General features: G+C 41.3%; 1 protein-coding gene across 1 annotated transcript in view; it reads right to left on the reverse strand.

The window, feature by feature from the left end:
- Positions 1–1,025: 1,025 nt before the first annotated feature.
- The window catches only part of LOC124777369 (dehydrogenase/reductase SDR family member 11-like), a 35,087-nt gene continuing 21,188 nt past the window's right edge, over positions 1,026–14,924 (reverse strand). The window contains exons 4-6 of the mRNA XM_047252752.1: positions 9,959–10,088; positions 4,061–4,207; positions 1,026–1,161 (exon numbers count right to left, since the gene is read on the reverse strand). Coding sequence (XP_047108708.1) covers positions 1,120–1,161; positions 4,061–4,207; positions 9,959–10,088 — 319 coding nt within the window. The 3' untranslated portion in view covers positions 1,026–1,119. The remainder of the gene's footprint in view (positions 1,162–4,060; positions 4,208–9,958; positions 10,089–14,924) is intronic.

A 14,924-nucleotide genomic window follows, 5' to 3' on the forward strand; every position in this document is an offset into this window, starting at 1 on the left:
TTAATGCCGTGGGTTTTTATATTTCCAAAGTTTTGCAACTTGAAGAACTGGCAATATTACCAGACTCGTCATCATTCAAAAGAGTGTTAATTTCTTCATGTAGTACAGAGTTATGATATGCAGAGGCTGAACGCGGTCGTCTAGTTGGACGCGAGCACATTCATCTTCCAATAATATAGAGGCAAAAATAATAGTTCTTTTTCGAATTTCTCTTACAGAGTTGGGGTGCAGACCAGCAGCTTGTGGGCCAGCAGTGTGGGACCAAGCTCTCACAACTGCGGTTTAAGCGGCTGAAGCAGCAGCCCTCTCTGTGTGTGTTGGTACTAGCATTGCTAGATCCAATTTGCAGAAAATCGGTATTTTAGGACCTGTGGTTCAACAATTCGTTGGGACAAGAACACAAACGTTGGGACACAAAAAAGGAACAAAATTTTCGATCATTAGGTATTGTTTTATTACATGTTACGAACTAAAGTAGTACATTGGTACAACTGCACTCAAAAGTACTTTTCTGTTCATAAAAAATACCAATATCTGGCTGATATTTGGCAAAAACGTCTTCCTACACGTCGCCTACACGTTTCAGTTTACACGTATGTCGTATCAGCAATCGTGACAAAATCCTTTATGTTGATTTTTTCCTACCATTTCATGGTTGCTAATACACGTATAATTGTTCTTCTGACACTTTGTACTCCTTGTGCTTCGATTGAATATGTACAGTGACCGATAAACATCAGCAAATTAGTAATACGAAAATTAGTAAAATTATTTCGTTTAAGACACATATGCAATTAAATTACATGGATATGGAGAATAGCGTTTCAGTAAGGCCCGTATTACACTGTGGAATTTCTTTGACAAATGTTTTACAAAAGCTAGGTCCCAATTAAAATTTTTTAAGAGATATATTAAAAGTGTCACAGTATAACACCAAAAATTTTATGAGACGTCTTTCACAAAACATATTTGACAAAGATCTTTTACAGTGTAATACAGATGTAAGAGAATAATAAAGAAACAAATTTTTAGTTCGAACGTTGAATTAAGATACGTTTATTACGTACAAATACATGTAAAATATTACAGCTGGTTTGTATGACACGATACACAGCGTCGTCACAGCGAACTGCCAGTAGGGTGGATAATGACATCATGTACCTGTAACAAATAACGTTTTACTTAGATATTCACAGGGTTACTACAAAGAATTTAGAAGCATTATAAAAAATGTTATCCTGAACCTGAAGATCAGTTTGAACAGCCAGTGCTTTACTAGGTATGGATTGCATCATCCTTTTGACTTACCAACTGTCTCTACCCACTCAGATATAGGGGGACCTGGAAAGCAACACTGAATCTGAACCATCCTGTAAGTTGGCGTTTTTGTCATTAACAAATCTTGGGTTAAAGAAGTCACACGGGAAAATCCTAGAACCAACTGATGGCGAAACTCCGGAGCTTACAGTTTATAGTTTGTCACATTCTAGCTTACTTAGCCAGAGCGCCATTAACTGTACTACTGAACGACTAACCCGGTGCATGTACAGTTACATGTTACCTATCTAACGGATTCCAGCGGCAATAAAAATTTTCATTTTCAGTATTTCATAAAATTATTAACTGAATTTAAAAATGAATATGCTGTCACAGTCTACACATTGGGAGCCAAAATTTTATGTTAAGGGTTTAACACAGTAAGACAAGTGCTGTAGGTGGAAACGACAAATCCTAAGGCAGCATAACTCGCGCTACGCCAATTACTTACGAGGAGAACACGGCAAGTGCCATAACCCGATTTCCCAGAAACTTGGCTCATTGGAAGAGGAAACAAAATAAACGAAAACGTGTCTTGATTTATCCGTAGTGACTCGAACCTGAGAAAACAGTCAAAGATTTCTACGTAATTTAGATGCATTTCATCGCGCGATGTTCTCAGCTGTAATGGTAGCACTGTGAGCAGAGTTGGGGCCTCTAATTTTTTCGCCCCGTGCTCGAAACCGATTATTGTTTTCCTTTAATTCTTTTTCTTTTTTTCATTTATTTCCCCATATAGGAGGTTACCCCATACGAATGATTCTAATCAAATTAGTCCACACAATGGCTGTATTAACTGTAAAATTACAACTTGGTTTCACAGTAGATGTCATACATTAATATAAGTGTGTATGGTATTTTCAGCGGTTATAATCTTTTTAAATTCTCATACTCTGATATTTCTTTCCTATATTCATTCTTATGTTTTAGTCTTATCTTTATTTTTCAAGACGATTTGGTGCATTCCCTTGTATGATACCACTCATATAATCAGCCGAAACAAGGGAATTCAGAATATCAGAAGCACCCCGCGAGAGTGAGTTTGCCAAAGTGACATTTATTCGTATGAATCTCTCTCGGAAAAGAAACGTCGTTAACACTGCCGAAGATTTCACATGTTGGAAATAATTTTGAGGCAAACCACATATAACGCAACACTTTACCGAAAACTGGCGTCTGAATTGATTACGGGTCAGTGTACACAACAGAAATTTCAACGAGAACAATTTCAAATTATTTCCTCATTCATGTTTTACTTTTATTTTAAATTTTCATAAAACGCATTCACCAATCATACAACTAATAGACAAAAAAGGACAACGTTATTTCAATATGAATTGGAAAACATTAGAGTAGTAATGTTCTACGGACAGTGGTAGAATTATGAAAACCAAAAATAAAAATAAATATCGGGTTTCGAAGCCGGGACGCTAGCCACTATGCCACCGCTTTCGTTGAACTATTTACTCGCTAAATGGTACATAAAGTACCTTATAACTTTGACCGTTGTTTTCTCAGAAACGGTCGAGTATCTACGGATAAGCCGAGACACGATTTCGATTATTTTGATTCCTCTTCCACGGAACGAAGTTCTTAGGAAATCAGGTTACGAAACTTGTCGTGTTCTTCTTGTTAGAATGTATTCATCCATTATTTGAGATTGAGAGCGCTTAGCGACATGCAACATACTTTATACGTACGTAAGTTCATATCTTTATGTAAGTCTTCCTCGCTGACACACCACCCCTCACAAAATGATGAAATAAAACAGGTTTATTGCTTACAATATCTTCGTTGTTCATACAGTAAAACTTCAGCATCATGTATGATATTTTAATTGATTACTTCTTTACTACAAATTTTATTCATAAGATATGCTGCTGAATGCACGTACAAAATTATGTCACCGTATGATGCATAACTCTGGAGACATTACGTATTAACACTGAGGTGCTTTTATAAATTACTCAGACTATACTCATCCATTGGTTGATAATGTGATTAATCACTAACTCCCAACAAATTTTAATCTTAATTTCAAAGCTTTTGTGAAAATTTTCTCATTTACATCCTTAACGCAAAATATTTAACACACTGACTCATTTTCTAAAGTAATCAGACGTTTGAAGCTATTTTACATATAGGAGTGCTAGTCTATAAGTATCACGGATTTACTGGTACAAATTATTTTGCGAATCGTTACCTAAGATCTATAAGTTGTCTCAAGGTTGGTTTTGCATATCGGTATTTCGGTTGCTTTGGGTGTGTTTATCAACTGTCATATATTAGTTGTAGTTCCCTGTAGCTGCATAAGTTAACATGTTGTCATTAAGTCATTTGGAGATACTGAGTGGAGCTGTGGATGCTAGAAAATGGAGTGCCAAGTGGAGAAATCGGAACATTTCCAACATATTCTTCTCGTTTGATTTCAAAAGAGGAGACAATCACAAACATTTGCGCCGTATGTGGAGACTATGCGACTAGAAAATGGTTTTCTCATTTAAGGAGAATCATTTCGACGTTAGTGACTCTCTACGTTCAGCAAGACCTTTAGGGCTTAAACGCATTAATTGACAATGATCCACGACATTGTACTCGAGAATTGGCAAACGCGATGATGAAACAAAGCTTCCCGTTATTGTATTATAAGTCTACCAGCAGATGTTTCTTCACGATTCATAGCGCCCCAAATGGAAGAGAAAAAGTACCCGAAACCTAAAGTTCAAGGGCTGCACGATCTTACCTGTACTCGTGGGTGCTGGGACAGCATGTAGACAACGGCTTCCGCCACATCCTCAGAGTGCAGATAGGGTATAGTGTCGAAAATACTGGGTGGTATCGACGTCATGTTGGACAGAAACTCAGTCTTCACAGCTCCCGGAGAAACTTCCTGTTGAAGAAGAAAATAATTTTGGTCTAAATAATTATTGTGAAAAAAGACAGTATAACTACAAACCAAAAAGTTAAAGTAGCTATTTTCCAGTAAACAACACCGAAGTATAATGTCAGTCGAGGTTGCACGTCGACGTAACATCGACGCTTGTAATGTTCAGGGCCTCAGACAATTATTACTACAGACAGGGGAGTTCAGTTTACCGCACAGTTGATCCAAGTGTTCCATCAAATCCACCATAATCTACTTCTATATCTACATCTGTACACCACAAATAGCCTTATCGTTTGTGACAAAGGATACTTTTGGTACCACTTTCGTTTCTACCCTTCCCTGATAAATTCGCGAATGGTGCATTGGAAGACTGGCTCCCGGTAACCCTCCACTGGGCTCTAATTTCTCTGCACTTCGTGTCGTGGCCATTGCCAGAGATTTATGTGGAATAATACTTAACATGTTTTCCGTCCGAAAAGTTACGAGGCTCATTTTATTCCGAGAGTAGAAGCGACGTCAGCGCTGAAAGTGCGGTGTCAGCTTCAACTAACAACTGTAAACAACAGATGCGCATTAGACAAATCAGATGTGAGCAGGCAATGTTAAGTAGCGGACAGATAGGCGTATTGTGTCTGTGTTGTTGTGTCACAAATCGCAGTGGAGCAACATTTCTAAATCAAGTACATGCAAGACGTTTTCCAGAATTGGACAAGAGAAAGGTATTTTTAAAGTGACATCCAAACCAAAAAAAAGGCCGCGATTTGATTGAAATGTAAAACTCTGACAACGTTTTTTCCTGAAAAAACCATTGTGGGTGACAGAACTTCGTGTTGTCAGTACGAACCTACTGCGAAACGACAGAGTGCAGAAATTCACATAAACGGTCGACGCTTTGACGACGTAACCGACATTCAAGTCAGTCTGTCGGATGGGGAGAACAACATCCCAAACAAGGGTTTTTCGGGTATTTTTACATGGTACGCTGCCATTGTCCCAAAGGAAATCTTTTCACATAAATCACCTGTGTACAGATGACAGCTTCGTCAATGTACTGCCCTTTAATACCGTGTACATCATACTACCGCCATCTGTATATGTGTAAATCGCTATTCCGTGTCTTTTATCGCCTCACTGTATATCACCCTTTCAGCTATATTTGGGAGCCACTAAAGGAGAAACCACGCCCAAGTCCTTCTGTGCGTAGACATTTAAATATTTTCACCTTTTTCTTGCAAAGAGTTTCAAACATTTCATTTACGTGAGTCTTGGGTACTGTCAAATGGCGAGCAGCACAGGTAACTCGACCCGATCTTGGCAAAATGGCTCTGAGCACTATGGGACTTAACATCTATGGTCATCAGTCCCCTAGAACTTAGAACTACTTAAACCTAACTAACCTAAGGACAGCACACAACACCCAGTCATCACGAGGCAGAGAAAATCCCTGACCCCGCCGGGAATCGAACCCAGGAACCCGGGCGTGGGAAGCGAGAACGCTACCATACGACCACGAGCTGCGGACCCGATCTTGGCAGTGGGCAGCTTTGTAGAGCCGAGAGTACCTGAACCCGGGTCTGGGATGCGCCGCCTATCCCCTGTAACCGTAAGCTATGGCCACGCTTCGTCACTCACTGTGCGGCGTGACGGTGAACAGTTGGGTGGCATCCATTATTAAGGAAAAGAAGTACAGTCTCACATTGTGATGTTTGCTGGTGTGGACGGAATCAGTCGCTACTGGCAAACTCAGTACCTCCGTGGACCTTGCTGTACACCTGCTGCTTTAGGCTTGAACAGGTACTAGGGACTCTGGATGGGTCGATTTCTTTATAACTGGCGGCAGTACTACTTTTCAGAAAAACACTCTTAATTACTGGGTGGATCGCTTGGCAGTACTACGACTAAACCCAGAAAAACATTATGATGAACTCTGTACGCTGCAGAAAATGCAGATTATCTGTATCACTAAAGATTGATAAAGCCCTCAACTTCAAAAATATTACCTCCGTCTATAAACTAAATTCACAACTACACTGCCTGAGAAAATAAGTGAAGTACCCAGAAGGAGAGGAGAAAATAGAACGAAACTTCGTAGCTTGAGAGGATGTGTGACATAATTTAAGTAATTTCAGTATCGAATCAGATTTAGGAAGAAACCTTGCAGTATGAACGCCACTTATCAGTATGACTTTGCACCTCTTCTGGCTTGGATGCACGCATTGATTCGGTTGGAAGGATCCCTGTGCAGTAAGGATCCTGCAGCAGTACTCCAGAACAGGACGCTATACGCATTTTATTGATAAAACACAGTCAGTGGTTGGTTTCCCACACAATTTTTTTTAATGGTACCCATTTACGTTGTTCGTAACTGCAATCCCTAGATATTTTAGTTGAACGGAGAATCTTTAAATGTGTGTTATTTATCATGTAACCGAAATTTAACTGAGTTTTTTAGCAGTGATTTGGAGGCCCTCACGCTGTTTGTTGTGAGTGGTCAACTGACACTTTTCCCAGTTAATCTTTTGTACAGATTGAGAATAGGGCTTCTTTAGCTGACCACAGATATCACTCCGAACTTTGATCTTTATGACAGGAAATCACGAATGTATTCGCGTAACTGAGATGATAGTGGACAGGCATAAAATTTGGCAGAAGTCGCTTATGAGAAGCCGTTCCAAAAGCCTTTTGGAAGTCAAGAAATTCGGACTGACTAGAGATCCACGCCCATAACGCAGTGAATAAAGAGCCAGACATGTTTCATGAGAACGTTATTTCCTGAATCCATCCTTGTTATATGTGAACAGGCGGATTTCTTTGGTAATTTCGTAATGTTTGAATGTTATATGATCCAGAATCCTAATACAGATTGATGTCAATAATACAGGTCTATAATTCAGTGGATTGCTTTTATTTTTCTACTTATGTATTAGCAACTTTCCATTTTTCGGGATCTTTCGTCGAGTGAGATGTTCTACATGAGTGCTAAAATTGGAACTATTTCATCAATAACCCTGAGGGGACCCTAATTGTTATATAACAAGGAACGTAAGTTTTCTCTTTATTAAGTGACTGAAGTTGCTCCACTAGGTCGACTGTATCTACTTTCAGACGATGCATATTCGCAGCTGATCTAGATTCGAGTTCTGCAACATTTACGCATCTTTTTCTGCTAAATTATTTTGGAAAACCGTGTTTAGTAGCTCCTCTTCAGTGCACTATCATCGGTAACGTACAATGATGGCACTAATCGTACCTTGCACTGGTCTACTTTACATACGGTCTGAACCCCTTTGGATTTTCTGCCAGATTTCGAGACAGTTTCTTTGTGCAATCTACTGAAATCACCTCGCAACTCGACACTAAGTTTGAAGAATCTGTAAACTATAACCATTCTTAGGGATAATGCGTTGTTTTAAATGTAGCTTATTTTTTTCGTTGTTTCTGCAGCAGTGTCATGACCTTTTTTCTGTAACTTGGGGATCTGTTCGTTTTTTATTAATTTACTTGATATAAGACTTGCAATTCCCGTCATCACCACTGGTCAGAATTTGAGGTACACGGAAGGAATGGTGAGTTTCTCTTAGGAAGGCATCAAGCAAATTTTTTCTGCAGTTTTAAAAAGATATACAGGGGTTTGATAAAAATATGGTAATACAGGGAGAAATGCATGCCTGTAGATAAATGCAAATACCACGAAAGTCTGCAGGTTGTGCTGTTGTATTTGAACGCAAATGGCGCCTGTGAAATGTCCTCAACACGTTGCGGATTGCAGTCGTCGTTAGAATACTGTTCTTTGTAGTTGTGAGTGCATTATGTTGGAGCTAGGTGAATTCAAACGTGGGCAGATGGTTGGTGCTGGTAAGGTGGACACTTAGGTAACCAAGGCAGGCAGTGCGTTGGTGTTTTAAGAGACACCAAATCGAAGATTTTTATAGCTCATGCAGGGAAAGCGGAAAAACATCATCCGCTAAGTCACACTGCGGACGAAAGTACGTGTTGAATGATAGTGACAGACGGTCATTTAAAAATACTGTGACGAAGAATAAGAGGTCGACAGCTGCGAAACTTAAAGTCGCACTTGCGAACCCTGTCAGCACCTAAGCAACACTAAGGCAGCTCCACAAACTGGGAATTACGGGCGAAATGGAATTCCAAAACTACTCATCAGTGTCGCAAATGCCCGTAACAGGAAAACGTAGAGGCGAAGCCACTATAGAGCAGAGGCATAAAATTGCTCGGGAGAGTCTTGTTGCACTGTATTTCGAACTTCTGGTCGAGATTATGTCGCACGAGTGAAACCTGGCGGGGGTTTGATGATGATTTGGGCAGCCGTATTGCAGTATTCCGTGAGCCCCCTGGGTGCTCTGCATGGCCGCATACTGTCATGGATTATGTGCTCATTTTGGCGTTTGAGTTCGATCTCACGGTGCAGTGTTTGTTCCGCAGTGTGATGCTGGATTCCAAGACGACACGGCCCCTGTTCAAACAACTTGCATCGACCAGGAATGATTTCGTAAACATTAGGATGGGTTGGCACATTTCCCTGGCTACCGCAGTCACCAGATCTCAGTTTTATTGAGCCTTTGTCGTCTAGTTTGGAGGCACGGTGCGTGATCGTAATGCACCTTCATCATCATTGCCTGAGCTTGCCACTGTTTCGCACGAAGCATGATGTCAGACTGCCTTGAAAAACACAGAGGACCTGTATTTATCCTTTCCGAGACGACTAAAAGCTGTTTTGAATGACAGTGATCATGCGCTTTTGGTGTTGCCATTCTTGTGTCCATCCTGTGTGTTTTGATTTTTTGTGAATTTGCTTGTTGTGGTATTCAGTCTCGCTGCAACGAAGCTCTCTGTTTGCTCAGGAATTTTTGGCGCTAGGAGATCGAGTACGTTATCGCAACCGTTTCCATCCTAACTGGATACCTGATTGCTGAAAATATTTTTCAGTGTTTTAGGACGCTTTCGGACGATGTTCTCTGCCTATATTCGACTTTAAACATGTATTTTCGCCAACATATCGAGGGCAAATTGAAGTCTCCACCTACTATAACTGTAGGAAGCGGGTACATCTTCGAAACGAGACTCCAATTTACCTCGAACCTTCCGTCAAGTATACCATCTGAATTGCATTGACGGTAAAATGAACAAATTATTAATTTATTTGGTTATATCATTATAACAAGTGAAAGAAAGTACTTGTTTTAGTTCCACTCTATAAAAATGCTCCTAACAGCCACAAACACTCTGCTACCAACTGAATTTAATCTATCCTGTCTGTACAGTTAGGTTCTTTACCTGAACTTATCTCCTACTTCAGCTAACTTTCAGTACCGGTACCAATAACGATTTCTGCCTCGGTACTCAGTTTCTTTCGCAACAGAGCTATGATTATTTTCAACTAAAATGCCGATGCTAGATATACCTTCGCACTTGGGCCAGCTCCCTATGATACTGTACCCTTCTTTGAACTGAGCTTGTAACCTAAAGCACTGCGCAGTGTTTCTTTCGAAATACCTCATCAACACCATCACTTTTGCAATAAACAAGCGTAGATATGTTTAAACAGTTGGCATTACTGTAGCACTTTGGCATAGAATAAAATTTGACACTCAGAGAATAAATTATTTGCCAAAAAATTCGATCGTTCTTTATAGCCTCGACTGCATTAAAAATTTGTGGTGCTAAGTAACTTTCCATGTGACAAGCTGCGCTCAGATATCACTGTCGCCAGCTGTCTGGGAGTGTGGGACTCACCCCAACGCGGATCTTGCTCTTCTTGGCGACCAGGTCCTTCCGCAGTCCTTCTAGAAGCGTCTTGACGGCGTGCTTGCTCGCCATGTACATCGCTGCAGAGCTGCTAACTGGCGGCACGTGTGCCGCTACGCTGTGTACACAAAGAGAAGACAGGAAAATTTACTCATTGACATTTAGCTTTCAATGACCGTGGATGTGTCCCAGGGCGATCGGTCAAAAGCAAACGAAAATCAGTATTACATTTTTCTGGCGTTCTGTTAAATCTCTATGAGTGATATCTACTTATCTCACACGACATTTTGTCCGTTTTCACGACATTCAGTTGTCACCAGACAATGGTCTAATAAGCTGAAAGCCATTTCGTGACCATATAAGTAATATTTTGCATAACTTCACAAATGTCTGCCCTGTTTAATGTTGTTGTCTGTCATGTTCTATCAAGCACCGACTCAAAATTCAGTTAATGGAATAAAACGAAAATACACTACTGGCCATTAAAATTGCTACACCACGAAGATGACGTGCTACAGACGCGAAATTTAACCGACAGGAAGAAGATGCTATGATATTCAAATGATTAGCTTGTCAGGGCATTCACACAAGGTTGGCGCCGGTGGCGACACCTACAATGTGCTGACATAAGGAAAGTTTCCAACCGATTTCTCATACACAAACAGCAGTTGACCGGCGTTGCCTCGTGAAACGTTGTTGTGATGCCTCGTGTAAGAAGGAGAAATATGTACCATCACGTTTCCGACTTTGATAAAGGTCGGATTGTAGCCTATCGCGATTGCGGTTTATCGTATCGCGACATTGCTGCCCGCGTTGGTCAAGATCCAGTGACTGCTAGCAGAATATGGAATCGGTGGGTTCAGGAGGGTAACACGGAACGCCGTGATGGATACCAACGGCCTCGTATCACTAACAGTCGAGATGACAGGCATCTTATCCGCATGGCTGTAACGGATCGTGCAGCCACGTCCCGGTCCCTGAGTCAACAGATGTCGACGTTTGCAAGACAACAACTATCTGCACGAACAGTTCGACGACGTTAGCAGCAACATGGACTATCAGCTCGGAGACCATGGCTGCGCTGCGGTTACCTTTGACGCTGCATCACGGACAGGAACGCCTGCGATGGTGTACTCAACGACAAACCTGGGTGCACGAATGGCAGAACGTCATTTTTTCGGATGAATCGCGGTTCTGTTTACAGCATCATGATGGTCGCATCCGTGTTGGGCGACATCGCGGTGAACGCACATTGGAAGTGTGTATTCGTCATCGCCATACTGGCGTATCACCCGGCGTGATGGTATGGTGTGCCACTGGTTACACGTCTCGGTCACCTCTTGTTCGCCTTGACGGCACTTTGAACAGTGGACGTTACATTTCAGATGTGGGACGTCACGTGGCTCTACCCTTCATTCGATCCCTGCTAAACCATACATTTCAGCAAGATAATGCACGACCGCATATTGCAGGTCCTGTACGGGCCTTTCCGGAACAGAAAATGTTCGACTGCTGCCGTGGCCAGCAGATTCTTCAGATGTCTCACCAACTGGAAACGTCTGGTGAATTGTGGCCGAGCAACTGGCTCGTCACAATACGCCAGTCACTACTCTTGATGAGCTGTGGTATTGTGTTGAAGCTTTATGTGCTGTACACGCCATCCAAGCTCTGTTTGACTCAATGGCCAGGCGTATCAAGTCTGTTATTACGGCCAGAGATGGTTGTTTTGGGTACTGATTTCTCAGGATCTATGCACCCAAATTGCGTGAAAATTTAATCACAAGTCAATTCTAGTATAATATATTTGTCCAATGAATACCCGTTTATCATCTGCATTTGTTGTTGGTGTAGCAATTTTAATGGCCAGAAGTGTAATTTTAAATCGCCGACATGTGTTCCGTCCGACAAGTCACTGAGTAAACAATACAATGTAACGGACGATTGTGGCCAGAATTTTCACAGGAGTTGTACACGAGAGATCAAGACTAAACATTTGCTTGCAACAATATAGGTTCACACATGCAGTACGCATATCATATTTCCCGAAGTACAGGTTCCTGTACTATCGCAGCCTCTTCCATTATACGTTATACAAGAGCAAATAGGGCGTTTCGATGGGGTAACTAAAACGAAGCAGAATGGAAGAGTGTGCTCTCTTGACGAGGTCGACATGTGGACATGCAGACTTATTTTCATTGAATAAGCTACAGTAATGTAATGTCAAAAGCTGCAGTTACCAGTGTTATTGATGTGCGGTTGTCACATGCAAAGATAACAACACTGTACCTAGCAATTATGCCGGTTGAATGGCACAAACAAACGTCGGTGTAGAAACTTTTCAAAACACCGTATCTAATAAACGACCCGCACTAGAATGCTGCAGCAAACACCACCGACATTCTGATTTACCCTGATTTTAGTCTGTTAATGTCAACAGGCATCGATCCATTTTTAAAAAGTTTTTGTCTACCCAAGAAACACACTTTCTAAGTATTACTTTATCTGTTTATTAGCTAACAATGCAAGATACCGACTACCAATCGGCTGTGTGAAAACCGCATAGCAATAGCACTTTCCATTTCCGCAATATTTGCGGTGTCAGTTTTAAGTGATTTACCCAGTATATTTCAAGTAGCTGTTAAGTTTTAACTAAACAATACGTCATTCATGACGTTTGTAAGAACAGTCCAAAGAAGTTCTGTGAGCTCTTGTCGGGTGCGCAGGTCTGTATGGGGCCTTGCGTTGTCATGGAGAAGGAGAAGATCGTTTACTTTTTTGTGGCGACGAATACGCTGAAGTTGTTTCTTCATTTTCCTAAAGGTAGCACAATACACTTCACAGGTGATCGTGGCACAGTGAGGGAGGACGAGTGCATCCTTACCAACAGAGACGTCCCGTTGAGCAGCAGTGTATTTAATTGCAATCCGTCGATCACCACGAATGGGAGTGTCCAACATTGCAGGAGCGACAGCCGTTGATTGGTATCATCTCAGTATTAATCGATTGTACAATAACGTCATATCTTTGCTCTCGAGCTGTTACATGTGAGTGAACAGCGATGTTGTTAGCGGATCGCAGGGTTAGGTTATCTTTGGTTTGCCCATAGGCGCAGTAGCAGATAGAGGTTAGGTGTGTTTCAGTATAGAAGCAGTTGTAATGTTGTTTCAGATGTAAAGTATCAATTGATCGATGTTTATAATTAAGATGATTATGTAATGTTATTAATATGAGAAGGAGGAAGTGTAATGGAATCTTTTATTTAAGTGAAGAGAGATTATAAGGTGTTTTTTTAAGTCAGACTTTTATTATTGCAGCGCCATTTTTCACCTATCTTTCTTTTACAGTTTTTAATTGATCACGGTTTTTTCAAAAGCAGAAAAGGAAGCAAGTGGGTTCCGAAATACTTCGATTTGCATCTAGCAGAGAACTCATTACACCTTACGAGTGTCTCTGTGTAGTTACAGTAATATGCAGCTTTAGCATAGCGGCGCGCAAGACGAAGCGGTACTGCAACGCGTTATCCAGATATGCGAGGAACAGAGGTAAGCATTAAATATTTTGACTTCTTTTATTCAGTCAGGGCCAACTTATGTCATTCAGCGACAGTTAAATTTTTCTGTGTTGTATATCAGTTTTAGTTCTGGGATCTGGGATCAGTTTTGCACCGTGTAAGGTCGTCCGGCATGCGTGATATCGGAGAGGATTGCGCGGTCTTATTGCGATGATGATTGACACCTCGCCCTAAGACCCACCGTGCTTTCGTTCACTGATAGGTCTCCGTAGACATTCTGCAAGGCTTATGAATATCTGCGATGATGATGGTGTTTGGTTTGTGGGGCACTCCACTGCGCGGTCATCAGCGCCTATACAATGTCCCAATTTTTACACAGTCTGTTTTCTTTTCGCAATCCAATCTAGCCACTCTCACATATGATGATGATGATGAAACGATGAGAACAACACAAACGCCCAGTCCCGGGACAGACAAAATTCCCAACACGGCCGGGAATCGAAACCGGTACCCCGTGGTCCAGAGGTAGCAACACTAGCCCCTAGACCACGAGCTGCAGACGATATCTGCGACGCTCTCTGGTGCTCCACCGAAAGAAACTCAATCACAGTTCTCCGCTTGGCACGTGCCTCTGTTAGCGGCACCATTTTAAAGTTATGTTTAACTCTGCCACCTAGTGAAACTTCATGAAACTATAGGAATATTCCACACGACATCTCAAAACAGGTTCCAGATTTCTTCAGCGGAAGTTGGGCCGAGAAAGGAATGTGTTGGATTACTTATGAACAAGTCTCGTGTAATTTGTTGAAATCTGTGAAGAATCTTCAGAATAAAATTGTGAGCAACGGATGACTCAAAAATATTTATAATTTTAATACTTATGTATTTATGAAGGCCAAGAAAATAGAAATGAAGGTAAGAGTTCCACATGCCGTCGACATCGAGGTCACGACAGAGGGAGCACAAGCTCGGCCTGTTTCAAGGATGTGGAAGGAAATCGGCTGCGCCCTTTCAAAGGTATCACCCCGGGATTTGCCTGGAGCTATTCAGGCCAAGAGTCGTAGCACTCAAATAGCAAGCTCAACAGAATGCCTCTAGAATCCAGAAAAACATTCTCAGACGCTTGAAGTAAGACGTATTAGCAGATTATGAGGCAGCAGTCTGTGAAGGATCACGTGCTAAATACCAAAATTAAAACCTGGTCAAATGAAACAAAGTCAAATCGATTTCTTGTTAAGAAAACAATTACACTGATCTGAGTTTGGTGTAATGGGTAAGAATGCAGAGACGGATGTGTCTACAAAACGAAATGGCTATAATTGAAGTGAAAAATGAAGAGGGGAACATAAAGAAGGATATGAAGCAATATAGCAGCTTACCGAAATTCTTACTAACTTTTACACCGAAGACGCAATGCAGGACGTGAAACCAGTCTTCACAACA

The sequence above is a fragment of the Schistocerca piceifrons genome, chromosome 2 (assembly GCF_021461385.2).
Source record: "Schistocerca piceifrons isolate TAMUIC-IGC-003096 chromosome 2, iqSchPice1.1, whole genome shotgun sequence".
NCBI lineage: Eukaryota > Metazoa > Arthropoda > Insecta > Orthoptera > Acrididae > Schistocerca > Schistocerca piceifrons.